Source organism: Malaclemys terrapin, chromosome 2, assembly GCF_027887155.1.
Source record: "Malaclemys terrapin pileata isolate rMalTer1 chromosome 2, rMalTer1.hap1, whole genome shotgun sequence".
NCBI classification, from domain to species: Eukaryota; Metazoa; Chordata; order Testudines; family Emydidae; genus Malaclemys; species Malaclemys terrapin.
In genome coordinates this window covers 189,481,468-189,495,818 of record NC_071506.1, presented here as the reverse complement: position 1 = coordinate 189,495,818, position 14,351 = coordinate 189,481,468, and the positions used below count along the sequence as shown (strand labels likewise).

The 14,351-nt window shown below is 42.1% G+C and overlaps 1 protein-coding gene across 1 annotated transcript in view; it reads left to right on the top strand.

The window, feature by feature from the left end:
• The window catches only part of CNTNAP2 (contactin associated protein 2), a 1,643,672-nt gene that overhangs the window by 1,395,975 nt on the left and 233,346 nt on the right, over positions 1-14,351 (top strand). The window contains exon 15 of the mRNA XM_054019209.1: positions 10,941-11,068. Within this exon, the coding sequence (XP_053875184.1) occupies positions 10,941-11,068 (128 nt within the window). The remainder of the gene's footprint in view (positions 1-10,940; positions 11,069-14,351) is intronic.

The window sequence follows — 14,351 nt, the reverse complement described above, 5'->3', positions numbered from 1 at the left end:
GCTGCGCTGCCCCAGGAGCTCACAGCCCTGCCGCCCAGAGCATTGCGCTGACAGCGGGGCGAGCTGAAGCTGCAGGGGAGGGGGAGCGGCCGGGGGCTAGCCTACCTGGCCAGGAGCTCAGGGGCCGGGCAGGATGGTCCCGTGGGCCATAGTTTGCCCACCTCTGGGGTACAGGGTTGGGGGTTCCCCTGGGTGAGGAGACCCAGAGAGTGGGGGTACTGCCAGGGGGAAGCACCCAGGGAAAGGGGCACTGGGGTTTGGGAGGGACATAGGGGTCAGCGGCAAGCAGGACATCGAGCAGCAGAGGGCACTCCGGAGCTGGAGAGCTAATTCCCAGGATGACCAGCAGGAGGTGCCGCGCCGGTGAGTCGCCACATCGCTACAGAAAGGAAACAGTAAAAATCAAACAAGCTCAAGAGTAATGCTTATCAGGAGAGATGGATACTTAAATTTGAAAGATGAAACCAACCTACTTACATACTTCACTTCCAGGCCTTTTCAAAAGGTACTGGAGTTATAGCAGTTGAAGCTGCTGAAGGGATGTACTGAATCAGAGCATACATGCCTCCACCTTGGCACTTCCAAAAAGAAGGGAATTTACTATTGTACCATAGCAGCAGCCTCCTGTTGCCCTTCCTGCCTCTGAGAACCCTGCTTCCTTTTTTCTTTTTTTTTTAATTGGTCAGAAGTCAGCACAAAGCAGGATTGAATTTGGCCTATGTTGTCCAGTTGATATCTCCATTACATCGAGGAGATATTGAGGCAAAAGAGAATTTGGGGTGAAGTTAAACACCTATGTCCCTGTCAACTGGGCAAATATGAGATATGATTCAAAGAGACAAGTGGAATTGGTTTTACTTTGGCTACGGTGCTTTGCTTACTAATGACACAAATATCATATTGGGATATGCAAAGTTGAAGTCATAGATTGTGGCAGAGCAGCAGGAGCTGATGAGACTGCACAAGAAGAAAGTGAAGAAAGGAGTGAAAAAGTGAAGAGATTGTAGGTTTGAGTATCATAGTAGGATACGTAGATATCCAAGGGTAAATTCTGTAAGGAGAAGCCCAAGAGAATAAAAAAAGAAAAAATAGGAGGGGAAAAAGACTATACTCTGAGAGACCTCAGTGGACCATTCTAGCAGTAAAGGATAGTGAAACCCGAACCACAAAATATGGACAGATTAATGGGTACAAGTAAAACAACAGGACTAAAGTGTTTGAGTCAAAAAAGCAAAGGAATCCAGCGGCCAGGATGTAATGTGGAGCACAGCTGGTTGGAGGAAGGGGATATCCTGGCCATTTCTCTTCTTCGTGAGGGAAGTGAGCGGTTGGGCTTTGTGCTTGAGTTTCCAGTAGAAAGAAGAGGATGGAAGAGATGATGGATGCTAAAACTGCTAAGCCTTTACAAAATTCTCAAGGTAGAGAAAGTTAGCATTCATTATTAAACTTTCTGTGCCAAATTCTGCACTGACTTAGGTACTTTGGAACCTCATTTAAGTAAGTGGGCTTGCGTGTGTTTTTTTTTTTTTTTCTTGACATCATCAATTACTTTTATTTAGCTCCTTCAATCACATGAAATAAAACTGTTGAAGTTGTTAACAGCTACCCAGGAGTGATACCTCCAAGCTGCTGTTCTCATGTTTTCAATATTTCTTCATCCTTTCATATAAAATCCTGCCTAAAGCACATTTGGGCTGATATTTTGGTAGCAGATGATCCAAATGTTTGCAGACCATTAGAAAGCCGATAACTTCAAGGAACTTACTTATCATATCTGCACATATTTTACTGCAGTACCGCTCAGGTAATAAAACATTGTTGTCTCATATACTAATTGTATAACCAAATCATGCTTATTGCACATGTAAAAATGACTATTACTAAAGTTATTGTCTGATCCATATAAATATATGAAACAAATGCAAATATTACAGTTGAGTGTATGGTATTTTTAAAAGTAGAGAGTGGCCAAGTAGGTGATGGCACCCAACCGAGTCCTTCAGATTGGCAGCGTGTGCTCTCTTTCCTTCTAACACTGAGACAGGAGATCCTGCTATAGCAATTGTGTAATTATGTTGGCATAGCAGGATTGGAGCAATATAATGGTTCTGCAGTGACTGGGAAGCTAACATGGTCCATTCTGTAACAAGCCTTTTCTGCCCTCCTTTCCCTATGGGACCTTAATTTGCCTGATTTCTGCCCACAGAGAAGGGCTGTGTCTTGAGGTGGTCTTCCTTCCACTGTCACCCAAGTGGGAGGGGACACCACCCCACAAGATGCACCACTTCTCCCCAAGCAGTGCCCCAAAAAAGACACCAAGCACGTGGTCTGTCCCACATGCAAAGCACCAGAACTGAGGCACAGACCGAGAGGAGAAAGCAGACAAATGTTGGGGATCAACCCCACTGTGGTGGACCTTCTCAGCTGACTAATCTAGATGTGCAGTTGAGAAAGGATGAGGGTCTCATAATCCCTGAGGAAAGTGGCACCAAGCGTTCTTCTGGATTTCGCTTTGGGAGAACTCCAAAGAACAGAGAGCCCTACGAAAAGGCCATGCAGTCTAGCCCTCCATCTTTTGCCATGTGGAAGAGGATACTGAGGAGATTGTCAGGGAATCCTGAGCAAGCCATATTTTTGTCCTACCCTTCGGTGAGCATCGTTGTTGGAAGGAATGCCATGCCAGAGGGGGGGAGGAGCGAGGACGCGGCATGCGGAGTAAAGGGGGAGGAGCGGGGGAAGAAGAGGCAGGTTAAGGGTGGGGACTTGGGGGAAGGGGTGGAGTGGGTGGGCCGAGGTTGAGTCCCCCACCCCTGGTGCTTGCAGAGTAGGGGAAGCTGCCGCTGCTGCTGCACAACGTGCTTCTCCTAGCCTACAGCACCTTCAGCCTCCTTGCCTGCCAGTGCCAGTGGGCTGTGCCTGTGTGGGGTAAGGCAGGGGCACCTCCCAACTATAGTACTGTACTGCATGGCAAAAAAAAATGTCCATGGAACCTAATCCCCCCATTTACATTCATTCTTATGGGGAAATTGGATTACCTTAACATCGTTTCACTTAAAGTTGCATTTTTCAGGAACATAACTACAACGTTAAGTGAGGAGTTACTTTAGTAGTATGCATTTTATTACTGAATTTATGAATAATATACTGTGTAGTTCATCAGGAATTCATTTTCTAATCACAATTAAAGTGACTAAACCTCAAAAGGATGTTTATAATAATTTAAATTCTCCTGGATTTAATTAAGGGAGTTAGTGTTATGGGATTATAATGAGATTGGACAAGTGTCCAAGGAGGAAAATTTATTTTTTAATGTAAAATGTTAAAGCTTTTGCAGCTTTAAGTCCAGGGGAGAGAGCGAGATCATGGGAGAAGGGAAAGAAGCATAACTAAATCTCAAGCCCAGAGGTAAAACATGAACTATGCCTGCTTTGGTGTAGTTGATTTATACTGGTCAGTTTGGAAGGAGAGAACTTTAACTTCTTAACTGTAACGTAACAGAGATGCGCTCCAATATTCTGTGCAACTAAACTCTATAATGGGTGATATTGAGAACCCTCACATTGTCTGCCTGGATTATAACTGATACATTATTTTCCTCATAGGACTATTTGTGTGCATCATGCTTTTCATGTTGAGACCATTTAACCTGTTCACTCACTCAACTTTATAACAGAGTTTACATTTACACACAGTGTAGCCAATGGCCGAATTTAATCTTTGATTTAATAGATTTTTAAAGAAAATATCATACAGTGAATGGACTTGTATATGTCCCATATGGGTGCTGGAGCCTATTCAGATGTCTGATTCTTTCTGAGGTGTGAGAGGAGAAAGGGAAAGACAGGAAATTAGTGAGAAACCCTCACTCCGGAACAGCCAACTCATGACGAAATTTAAGGTTTCAGCCAGTAAGTGTCATGCGGTACTTGAATTCAGAATAAAGGCAGGCCTCGGGACATGAGTGAGTTTGGACAATTTTTATATATTCTATATATAATATGTGTTAAACTAAAAAGTTGACTATATCAAAACCTCCAGAAAGTTTCCTTTAAATTTAGAATACAGGTTTGGGTCAATTCTTTTATCCAAGCCTGTTTGATTAGCCCTCTTTTTAATCCTGTTCATTACAGCATACCTATCAGCAATTAAATAGCTCCCAGATTATCAAGACTGCTGCCAGAATTCTATAGTTCATTAGATTCTCTGTAATGCTAGCTCTGACATTAGCATCTCAAATTTAAATAGAGTACTTGCTGACTATTTTTTGGAAGAAAACAAATAATATTTGGCATGTCTGTACCTTCTTAAAGCTTTTTTTTTTACATTTACATTCATATACAAATATCCATTTAACTAAGCCTCACTACACCGCTATAAAGAAGATTATGGAAATACAAAGATCACTACGCAGGTACTATACTAGCCCATTAAAAAGTTGGGTCTAGTAGCAGATGGACAACAAGGAAATTTTGCACTTTGCATGTTTGTATTTTTTAGACCCTAATTAAGTAAAAAAAAAAAAAAAAAGTTCAGCTCTGATGCTTCAGTTCAGCAAAGCAGTAGTCCTGCTTAAGTCTATTCCTATTTAGTAAATCACTTAAGCACACTCTCAACATTAAGCACATGCCTAAAGTGCTTTGTTGCATAGGAATGAAGTGTTGAATCAGAGCCTAAGTGGGATGTAATGCCTTTATTGGCATCTAACAAAAATGAAGATAAGAAATGAATCCTGTTTATTTCAAATAAATAAGGCCTATTTATTTCAAATAAACAGATAAGCAAATTAATAGCAATACAGAATCTTAACATTAATTTGAATGTCATTTGTTTATGTATACATAATGCATGTTTTTTTACATACAATATTACAAGTAAAGAACTGATCATAATCAAAACAATAATAATAAATCTTACAGTAATATAGACCCTTTTCATTCGGTAGTACCCTGCAGCTCTTTACAAACAGTATATATAGTAATGGAAATGAAAAATATTAACATTTTACTGAGATTTCATCAATATCTCATGATAATTACAGGATTTGATGAGATTCATTTAGTCGTCTTTGACTTTTAACAGGAATATGACACACTCTGTATTCAATCCTTACTCTTAGGTGGATTTTCTTTAGTGAGGGAAACCTTTTGCACCATCTTAATGTGCAAGATTTTTAAAGAGCTGTGGGAGCATTATCCCATCTAGGAGCAGAGTGTTCCTGATATAGTGTAAATTCAACTATTATAGTTAGTCTTTGGTTTAGAAAGTTTTTGACTTCATCAAGCATAATGTATGTCACTTCTACTCACACACACCACATAAAAGAGAAGTTGAGTGCACATACTAAATTACAGTTAAGTGCACATACTAAATTCCAGGTACTAAGTATATTGAAGTACCAGTCAGTTCTCTATTTATCTGTCTTAGGCCATGTCTGCACTACCAACTTTGGTTTACACAAGTTATGTTGATGTATATTGCTCATGCACATGCAAAGTTGGATGACTGTATCAGCACTGCAAGTAATCACAAGAAGTGCTTGTGTCAGTGCACAGTATGGTGCACCAGGGGTAGGTATCCCAGTGTGCCATGCACCGCCCTTTGGCACAATACCTTTGGGGGAATTTTTGCAATGCGTTGTGAGGCATACACAAGTTATACAGGGAGGCTGGAACAAGATTCGTCCCATCATGTAACTTTCTCCATCCCATAATGCCATCCCTAGCCCATAATTTTCATGCCTTTTAAAAAAAATCCCACAAATCTGCGCAGTACATTTTACTGTTCGCCATCTCTGACGGAAGAATGGAGCCCATGCAGCGCTGCACTATTCTCATAAATATTGTAAACACGGGACAAATGATCCGAAGGTATTTGTAGAGTGGCAGTAGGCACCGCAACAAGGGGGATATGACAGTTTTTTTGGGGACAGATTACTAAAGGGCATAGTGAAAAATAATTCAAAGTTGTTGGTGGCGCTCATGCAGTAGCCGCAGAAGGTAGAACACTCTTCTGGGACTGAGAAATAAGCACTGACAGGTGGAATCACATAGTGCAGGTTTGGGGCAACGAGCGGTGACTGCAGAACTTTCAGATGCAAAAGACCACATTCCTGGATCTGTGCATCAAGCTTGCACCAGCCTTCCAATGCACAGACACCAGAATGAGAGCTAGCTTGACAGTTGAGAAGCTAGTGGTGATCGGACTATGGAAGTTTACAACACCAAATTGCTACCAGTCAGTGGGAAATCATTTTGGAGTTGGAAAATCTACAGTGGGGGCCACTGTTATACAAGTATGTAGGGCCATTAATCCTATCCTACTATATAGGACTGTGACTCTCGGCAATGTGCAGGATATTGGGGGTGGATTTGCTGCTGTGGGGTTCCTGAACAGTGGTGGGGCAATAGAAGACATTCAGGACTGTTCAGGAAGCTGCAAACATGGATGTTTTTCCTGACAATGTTGAAATGTCAGTAGTGATCTTGGGGGACCAGCCTACCCTGTACTCCCCTGGCTTATGAAACCATAAGTTACCTTACAGATCCAAGGAAAGATTGAACTACCAGCTCAGCAGGTGCAGAATGACAGTTGAACATGCTTTCAGTAGATTGAAAGGGATGCTGGTGGTGTTTACTCACTAGATTAGATCTCAGTGAGAAAAATATCCCAATGGTTATAGCTGCCTGCTGTGTCCTGCATAATATATGTGAGGCAAAGAGGGAAAAGTTGCCACCGGGGTGGAGGACAGATATGGAGCCGCTCTCTTCTGACTCTGAACAGCCAGACACAAGGGTCATTAGAAGAGCTCAATGCAGAGCTGAGGGAAGCCTTGGAAGAGCATTTTGACAGTCATCCATAGTAATGTGATGGGATAGACTGTGCTCTACCTGGCCCTGAAATTTTGGGTGGTGTTAGAATGATGTAGTGCTTGGAGTAATAGCACTGAGCACTGGCGCTATTTTCCAACACTGGTGATTTTAGCTGATATCTCACTTCTGAGAGTTACAAAGGCATAGAGGACACAGCTGCTGCTGGCATTCTGAAGCCACCCAGGCCTGTATGCTGCTAGCCTCTTTACTACAATGGTGTCTGCCAAAGTCATCAGAGTGGCATGGGAAAGTGTCCTACCGTGGAGGAAGAATAAGGCTGTCATCCTAGAAATCTTTGGGGGAGGATTGCAGATTACCTCCATGGAAGTTTCATTGAGATCTCCCAGGAGGATACAAGGGACATCCCTGTGTGCATAAACAAACAGCTCCACAAGCCTCTCACCACTCTCACTTAGCCCTACACGGAATGAACAACAGATAACTCTACCTTTGTTTGTTGTATCTTTACCTCTTCTCATAGGAATAAACCAGTGGAAAGCAGATACCTGTGTCCTGCTAAATTGAGGTTGGACCAGGGTGCCATCTTCACATTTAAACATTCTAAGGTAGAATGCATGCACACAGTTACCTGAGATTCTTTCCCCTGGATCGGGGTCAGCCGTGCTCGGCTGGCAGGAATGCCTAGACTGTGGTGGAGTCATGAAAAGATCCTGGCTCACAGCATAGTTGGACCCCTCCCACTGGATGTCTCTCCTCCTAGCTGTTCATGGCAGGGGTCTCTGTCTCAGGTTCCACGAGGCTATCCACGGCGGTCTGCAGGGTGCTGGTGGAGTCTCCACCAAGTAGGGCATGCTGCTCATTGTTCAAGTGGTAGGTCTGCAACTTGGCACCAGATCTGCTGGCCTCCCTGTCCTTGTGGTATTCCTACTGTAGTACCTTTGTTTTCATGTGGCACTGCTGCTGATCCCTGTTGTACCCGTTCATCTGCGTCCTCTAGGCAATCTTTTCATAGATGTCTACGTTTCTATGTCTGGTCCATAGCTGTGCCTGCACACTCTCTTCTCCCCATAGGCCCAGGAGATCCAATAACTCCTGTCTACTCCAGGCAGGAGCACATCTGGAATGTAGCCAGCATCATGGTTTGGGCAGTTGCACACAAGGAAGAGCCACAAGATGAGGTCATCAAGCTGGGCAATCCGGAAAAGGTATTTCAAAAATATGCAGGGTCTGGGATGGCTTCCAGTCTCTGTGACTCCTGCCCAGTGGAGGTTATAATTGTGACCAGAGGAGTCACTGTTGAGTGTTGTGGGACAGTGGCTGGAGGACAATTAGGGTTGACATAGATCACATAGTGTCTACATTCTTACTGTGTCAACCACAGTATATCAGCCATGGCTCAATTCTGTTCAGAGTGTCACCGTAATGGGGTGCTTTCGTCAGCAGTAGACCAATATGAGTTTGTACACTCATGCACAAATAAGTCAATGCAAGGTGACTTAGGTCAAAGTAACTTTGTAGTGTAGTCCAGGCCTTCGGTACTTACATGGCAGCCATTGTTGTGGTATTTGAGCACCTCACAATCTCTAATGAGTTTATCCTTACAACACACCATGTGAGGCAGGGAAGTACTATTATCCCCATTTTACAGATGGTGAACTGAGGCATAAAATGACTATGGGAATTGGCCAAAGTCACAAAGGAAGGCTGTGGCAAAGAAGCAACTGGAACTAATTTCTTCCAAATCCTAGGCTAAAAGTCTAACCACTGAATTATTCTTCCTCTCACAGGAGAGGAAGTTTCCTACCATGGTGACAAACAGCCAATTATCAGAAAACAAAGCGAGAGCACTACTGGAAGAAACTATGTAACACTTAGGTTTATTTTCACAGCAATGGCTCTAAAGTTACCAAAGAATATCACAGTATTTTGTGTTAATTCCATAAATAAATCATTAATAATGAGTATCAGTAACATTAGTAAAGGGGTTGGGGGAACCCTAGTCATTTTCATTCCATGGAAAGGAGGTGGAATTTATGGCAGATAGAGGCTTGAAAGATCACTGGCCCCATTATTTGGTGCTGAAAATAATCTTGGAGGGGAGGGATGGAGTGCCACGGATGTAGTGTTTTTTTTTCACCACACTCTAAAGAAATATTATACTTTTAATAGTTACCTCTGATTTGAAGGTCTTTTTGAAATAGTGACATTCAACAGAGAAAAACAATTTCAGAGGAAAATTCTGTTACAGAGGCTAGGGTCCCATAGATGTGGCATCAGGCTGGGGATCAGGGAACCTGGAATTATAATCTTGGCTTTGTTATTCACTCATTTTGTTACCATGAGCAAATCACTTAACCATCCTGCACTTCTGTTTCCTATCTGTAAACAGAAGAAAATGATACTCTCCCACCTTCGTAAAGGATTTTGAAATCTATAGATGAAAATCCCTGTATACGTGTTTGTTATTATTTAGCAGAATCTGCAGAAGCAGCTCACTTAGACCCAAAGGATATGAGAGGTCCTTCTCTCCGTTCTTTGTCTCCTGGCAGTCTCCTCTGGCAGCATCTAGAAGGGGCTATGGCCAACCATACTTAGTTAATGGTCTCAGCCTCTTGGAACTGCTGAAGGATGGAAAAATAAAGGATTCTGAAATAAAGGTGGGAACTCTGAAATGGAAAGAACATAAAGATTTAAGAAAATAGTCATCCAGTGTTTTCAGAAAACATTTAACTTTCTCAAATATGTAATAAATAAATCTCTAATTACTCTCTTAATCACAGAGAGCAGACACAAATTCCAACGAGCTGTCATTCTAAAATGATAGTTATTTTCTTAATTACTTTAATTGCTTTTCTTTTAAAGGAGCTTTTATCTTCCATCGCTTCAGAAGGACTCAATAGCTGATGTGACTGAAGACAGTATATTAGTGTTACTGAGACAGTATATTAGTGTTACTGAGAAACTCTCATTTTTACTGGATCACGCAAATGCCTCTGCTCTGCCTCCTGGATAATAGGAATCTAATATTACAGGGTCATAAAGTCATTGAAAATAGCAGTGGAAAAGGCTTTCAGAGCATGTAGTCTATCCCAAAACGCAATTGCTCCCTACAGTACGTTACTCAGTATATTTTCTTGGGCTTTAAAATCATCCTTAGTATTGTGTTCTCATTGAGCAAAGGAATTGATTTGTAAAGAAGAAGGTTGGAAAGTCTGTGGTTACTATTAATTGCTGATTTACTGGAGCACTTAGAAAGGTACTGTAAAAAAAAAGAGGAAGATGTGTATCTTCTCTTCTTGGGTTATGCAGCTTGGACAACTATTAGGTTGTTTTGTTTTGCTTCCTCTTATTTTTTTCATGTCTATAACAGTAGGGTCTCACTAATATTTGTAAAATTCAAAGCTGCATTATCTTTCACATCCTAGGAGCTGCATGGCTGTTCTTAGCTTCCCTTTCTGTTTGCTTCTGACAAAAAATGGTTCAAGGGAAGAGAGAAGATGTGGCTGGTTAAGTTATTGTTTTCTGTTTTAAAGGAACAGCACAATTGCTGTTCTAATGCTTTCATTTTAGGCACCTGATCTAAAACATGAATCAGTTCTCACTTCACATAAGTGTTGAGGTATATTGGTGAAGTGAATGTAGGTCTCTGTCCATCTGCATTATATACTGGGGGTGGTCAGAAGACTTTAGCTCTTAATTCTTTATCTTTAGTCCAAAGCTGGGGCCAAAAAAGATATGTCTTTAGGAGGCATTGGAAAGCTGCTCTCCATTCAAAGCAAACAAGCTAAACAATCAACAAAGTACCATTGCTCAAGTACGTATGGGCTGTGGTCAATTCCAAACAAAAAATCCAATGAAACTATTTTGGAGAGATTTTCTTGGATGAAATGAATATCTCTGCTTTACAAAAATACATATGATTATATTAATATAAGGTATTTAATCAAATAGATAGGTTTAACAACATAGCTTAAAGGGTAACATTATTGTATTGATTTAATTATTGCTTTTCAGGGATATTTATTCTTGTGGTGATTCGTTCATTGTTAGGGAATAAAATCTTTGTAAATATTTCACTTGTTGTGTTGTTTCTCTTTTTCTCTGTCTTAGGAGAAAAGATGCTGGGCTCTTGTCTTACAAAGAACATTTACCAGTGAGTCAAGTGGTGGTTGGAGATATTGACCGATCTGGATCAGAATCCAAGTTAACTGTGGGTCCTGTGCGCTGTCAAGGAGATCGTAAGTTTGCTGTTTTTTTTCATTGCTGTTGCTCCTGGTTAGCTTATAGCACTGTTGGAACATAGGAAAACTTTGATTGTCTCCTCATCTAAGCTCATGCAAGTTACGTTTTGCTCACAGCCACTTCCTAGCAGAGTCTAAGATGTGCAAAGAAAGGGAAAGAAATGAATAAAACCACCAATACAAAGGGCTCTGCTTTGGATCTAAAATGTGGGCGTTCATTTTTCTTGTATGGTAAATGAGGCATCTTTGACTACCCAGCTAAGTTTATGATGATATAAACAGTAATACAAATAGCATAAGAGCAGCACTCAACGGCTGTGATGCTGCTGAGTGCTGCTGTTAATGCCATTAGCATTGCTATTTATATCACCATAAACTAGGTTTATAGAGATATAAATAGTAGCATTATGGCTAAATGCATCCTTGTAAACTCAGGTTATAGCTGTGTAAAGTTTGACATTACTGCTATCAAGTATCATCCTCATCAGAGCTCAATGTTGACTTGTAAACTAGGGATAGTTATCTGTAGCAGTTTCTAGTTTTAAACTTGTGCGCTGGAGAGGGGATACATACCTTCCAGTTTGGTCTGTAGGAGGTGCAATATCAGAGTTATAAAGATTAAAGTATATGTTTTATGTAGTAAATGATGGTAGGTGATTTCAAAATGAAAGAAAAGGAGTGAATTTGACCTAGCCTTTATTTTCATTCATAAATATGGCTGGCAGGATGGTTCTTTGTGTTACTATCAGATGCATTTAGTCTGCTTTTCTGTTACAGAAATTAGAAAAATTCTCCTAATTTTCTTTCTGTTTTCTGTTCATGTATTTGATTAATATTGTGTACCAACTTATTTCATGGGATGCTTGCAAATTGTTCACAGAAACTGATTTCTGTTTATTATTTGTGGTGTGTGACTGATCACCTGAGTCAGAAGTTACACTTTCTGTTCCCTAATTTAGATGACTGACATTTTTATACAAGATTTTACAAATTATGAATAGGAAATAAGGAATAGCAAATACTTTTTCATCCATACATACCCTTCTTCATATGTTTCACGGGTATCAGTATGAATAGAAATCTATATTAATTCAGCCGTTCTCAAACATTAGTGTGAACAAAACCGCATTTGCTCAAATGTTCGCGAATAGCAAATAATAGGGGTTAGCGGAACACAGTTAAATTCAACAGCTATTTGGGTAATGAATGAATTCCTAACAGTCTATTTGCATTGTATTCAGTCTGCTGTTTGAGTTATGCTGCCAAGTTTTGTGAAGCCATAAATCCTATCCTGTGAATAATTTTGTATTTATTTCCATGGCCCTGAATTCACCCTGAATTCCTGACCAACCCCCATCCCACGTGCATTCTCCCTTGGATTCTGGAGCCTTCTTCATTCCCTACCCTGTCAAACTTGCTGCTGTATCGCAGGCCAGGGCTGGGTGAAGAGGTCTCTTTCTATCCCACAAGTACCTCGTCGAGGATCATGAACTCTGTGTGGGCTGCATTGAAATCCTTTAAGGGAAAGAGATCTAGGCTGGGAAATTCAGCAGGCTTTGAACCATTTTCATTTTCAACAACCCATCTGGGATTGGACTTGCTCAGCTGGGCAAAGGCTGGAGTATCATTTCAATGGTTTTTGGAAAAGAAAATTTCCCAGACCCTTCAGGGCAAAGCTATGTCCTGTCCATCTGGCTGGTCCAGCCTTGTTGGTGGGCAAAGACAACCCAGACCTGCCAATAGCGGAGAGGCAGAGTGAGTGCAGTGGTGTCAGCAGATGTTATTGCGTATGCTCACTCCAAGCCAAGCAGCAAATCTGGGGGGGATGCATGACCCCACATGACCCCTCTTCCCTCCCCCACCCCCCAGGCATCACCTCTGTTGGTGGGAACCATTTTGAATGTGAATTGCTGAAAATGATTTCAGAACATGGTCAGGGTGCCCATGTATATGGGGTCATAAATACACAGTATTGTGTATTCCTCATGAAAACATCATTCTCTGTACTAGTCCTTTTATCACATACCCCTGATATAGCACTGGGTGGCAGCTATTCTCCCTTTTGCTACCATGCAATGCTAATGCTGCATTATTGCAGGCTAAAGTCTGTCCCTGCTGCCCAGAGCCTCCTAGCACCCCTCCCCTCCATGATGGTGCTAGGGGAACAACTGGAGCTGCACAGGATGGCTGATGCAGAAGAAGCTATTCGTGGCTTTCACAGAATGTCAGTTACACAAGCACCAGACCGGGGATCTTTTGTTTTCCTCGCTTCCTTTTTTATTTATTTCTGTATTTAACTGTGCGGGGAGAGGTTGGGGCTTGGAGGGATGGAATGATCTGTCAGGAATGGTGACACAGATTGCCTTGGGGCTCCTGTGCATGGGACAGGGCTGGCTAAGGGGCAGTTTGTTTATTTTTTAATAGAACTAACAAGACTTGCCCCTTTTACATTGATGGTCCCGTGTGCGAGACATTGGGCTAGGATTCAGGATGTCTGTATTCATATTCCAAGCTCTTTCACAAAGTTACTTTGTGACCTTAGTCAAGTCATTTAATCTCTCTGTGCCTCACTTCCTCATCTGTAAAAGGATACTTCCTTTCTCTGTCCATTTTGAATGTAAACTCTTTGTAGCAAAGACCGTTTCTTACTAAGTGTTTGTACAATGCCCATGTGACAGGGGACACTCACCTCTTGTGAGCACCTCCTGTCAATCAACAGCAAACCTGCACACACACTCTTTCTCTCTCTCCTTCCGGTGCCCCCTGTCGGTGGTTAACCTTGTCACGGGGGTCTTCAGTGGCCCAGCTCTCCAGCTAAGTCACACAGTCAAACTCGTGACTTCCGGAACCGCTTCCGGGGTAAAAAAAGGTCCAACAGGGCCTATCACAGTGCCCTTGTCAGTATCTGTCTCTGCAGCCCTGTCTCTGGGCTCAGTTCTCAGCCCCTTCTGGGCTAGCTTTAAGTCTGTATCTTCCCTGGCATAGAGCAGTGCCCCCAGGGCTTTCTCACTGGAGCCTCTTCAAGTCCTGTCCTTCACTTGGGCCTCTAAACAAGTCTTATCCCCTTCTCAAGGCTTAGGCCACCTTGCCAGTGGCCAGTGAGGGGACCCGGGCCCTCCTACTATTCCAGGTCCCAACCCAGGGACCCTACAAATAGAAACCATGTGCTGCTTCCTTTAATATTTGCTTCTGCTATTCTCTGGGTTACTTCCCATGTAGCCCCTTCCTCTTCACCCTGACCTCAGGGCTGAAGTTCTTCCTCACCGAATGCCAATGTCAC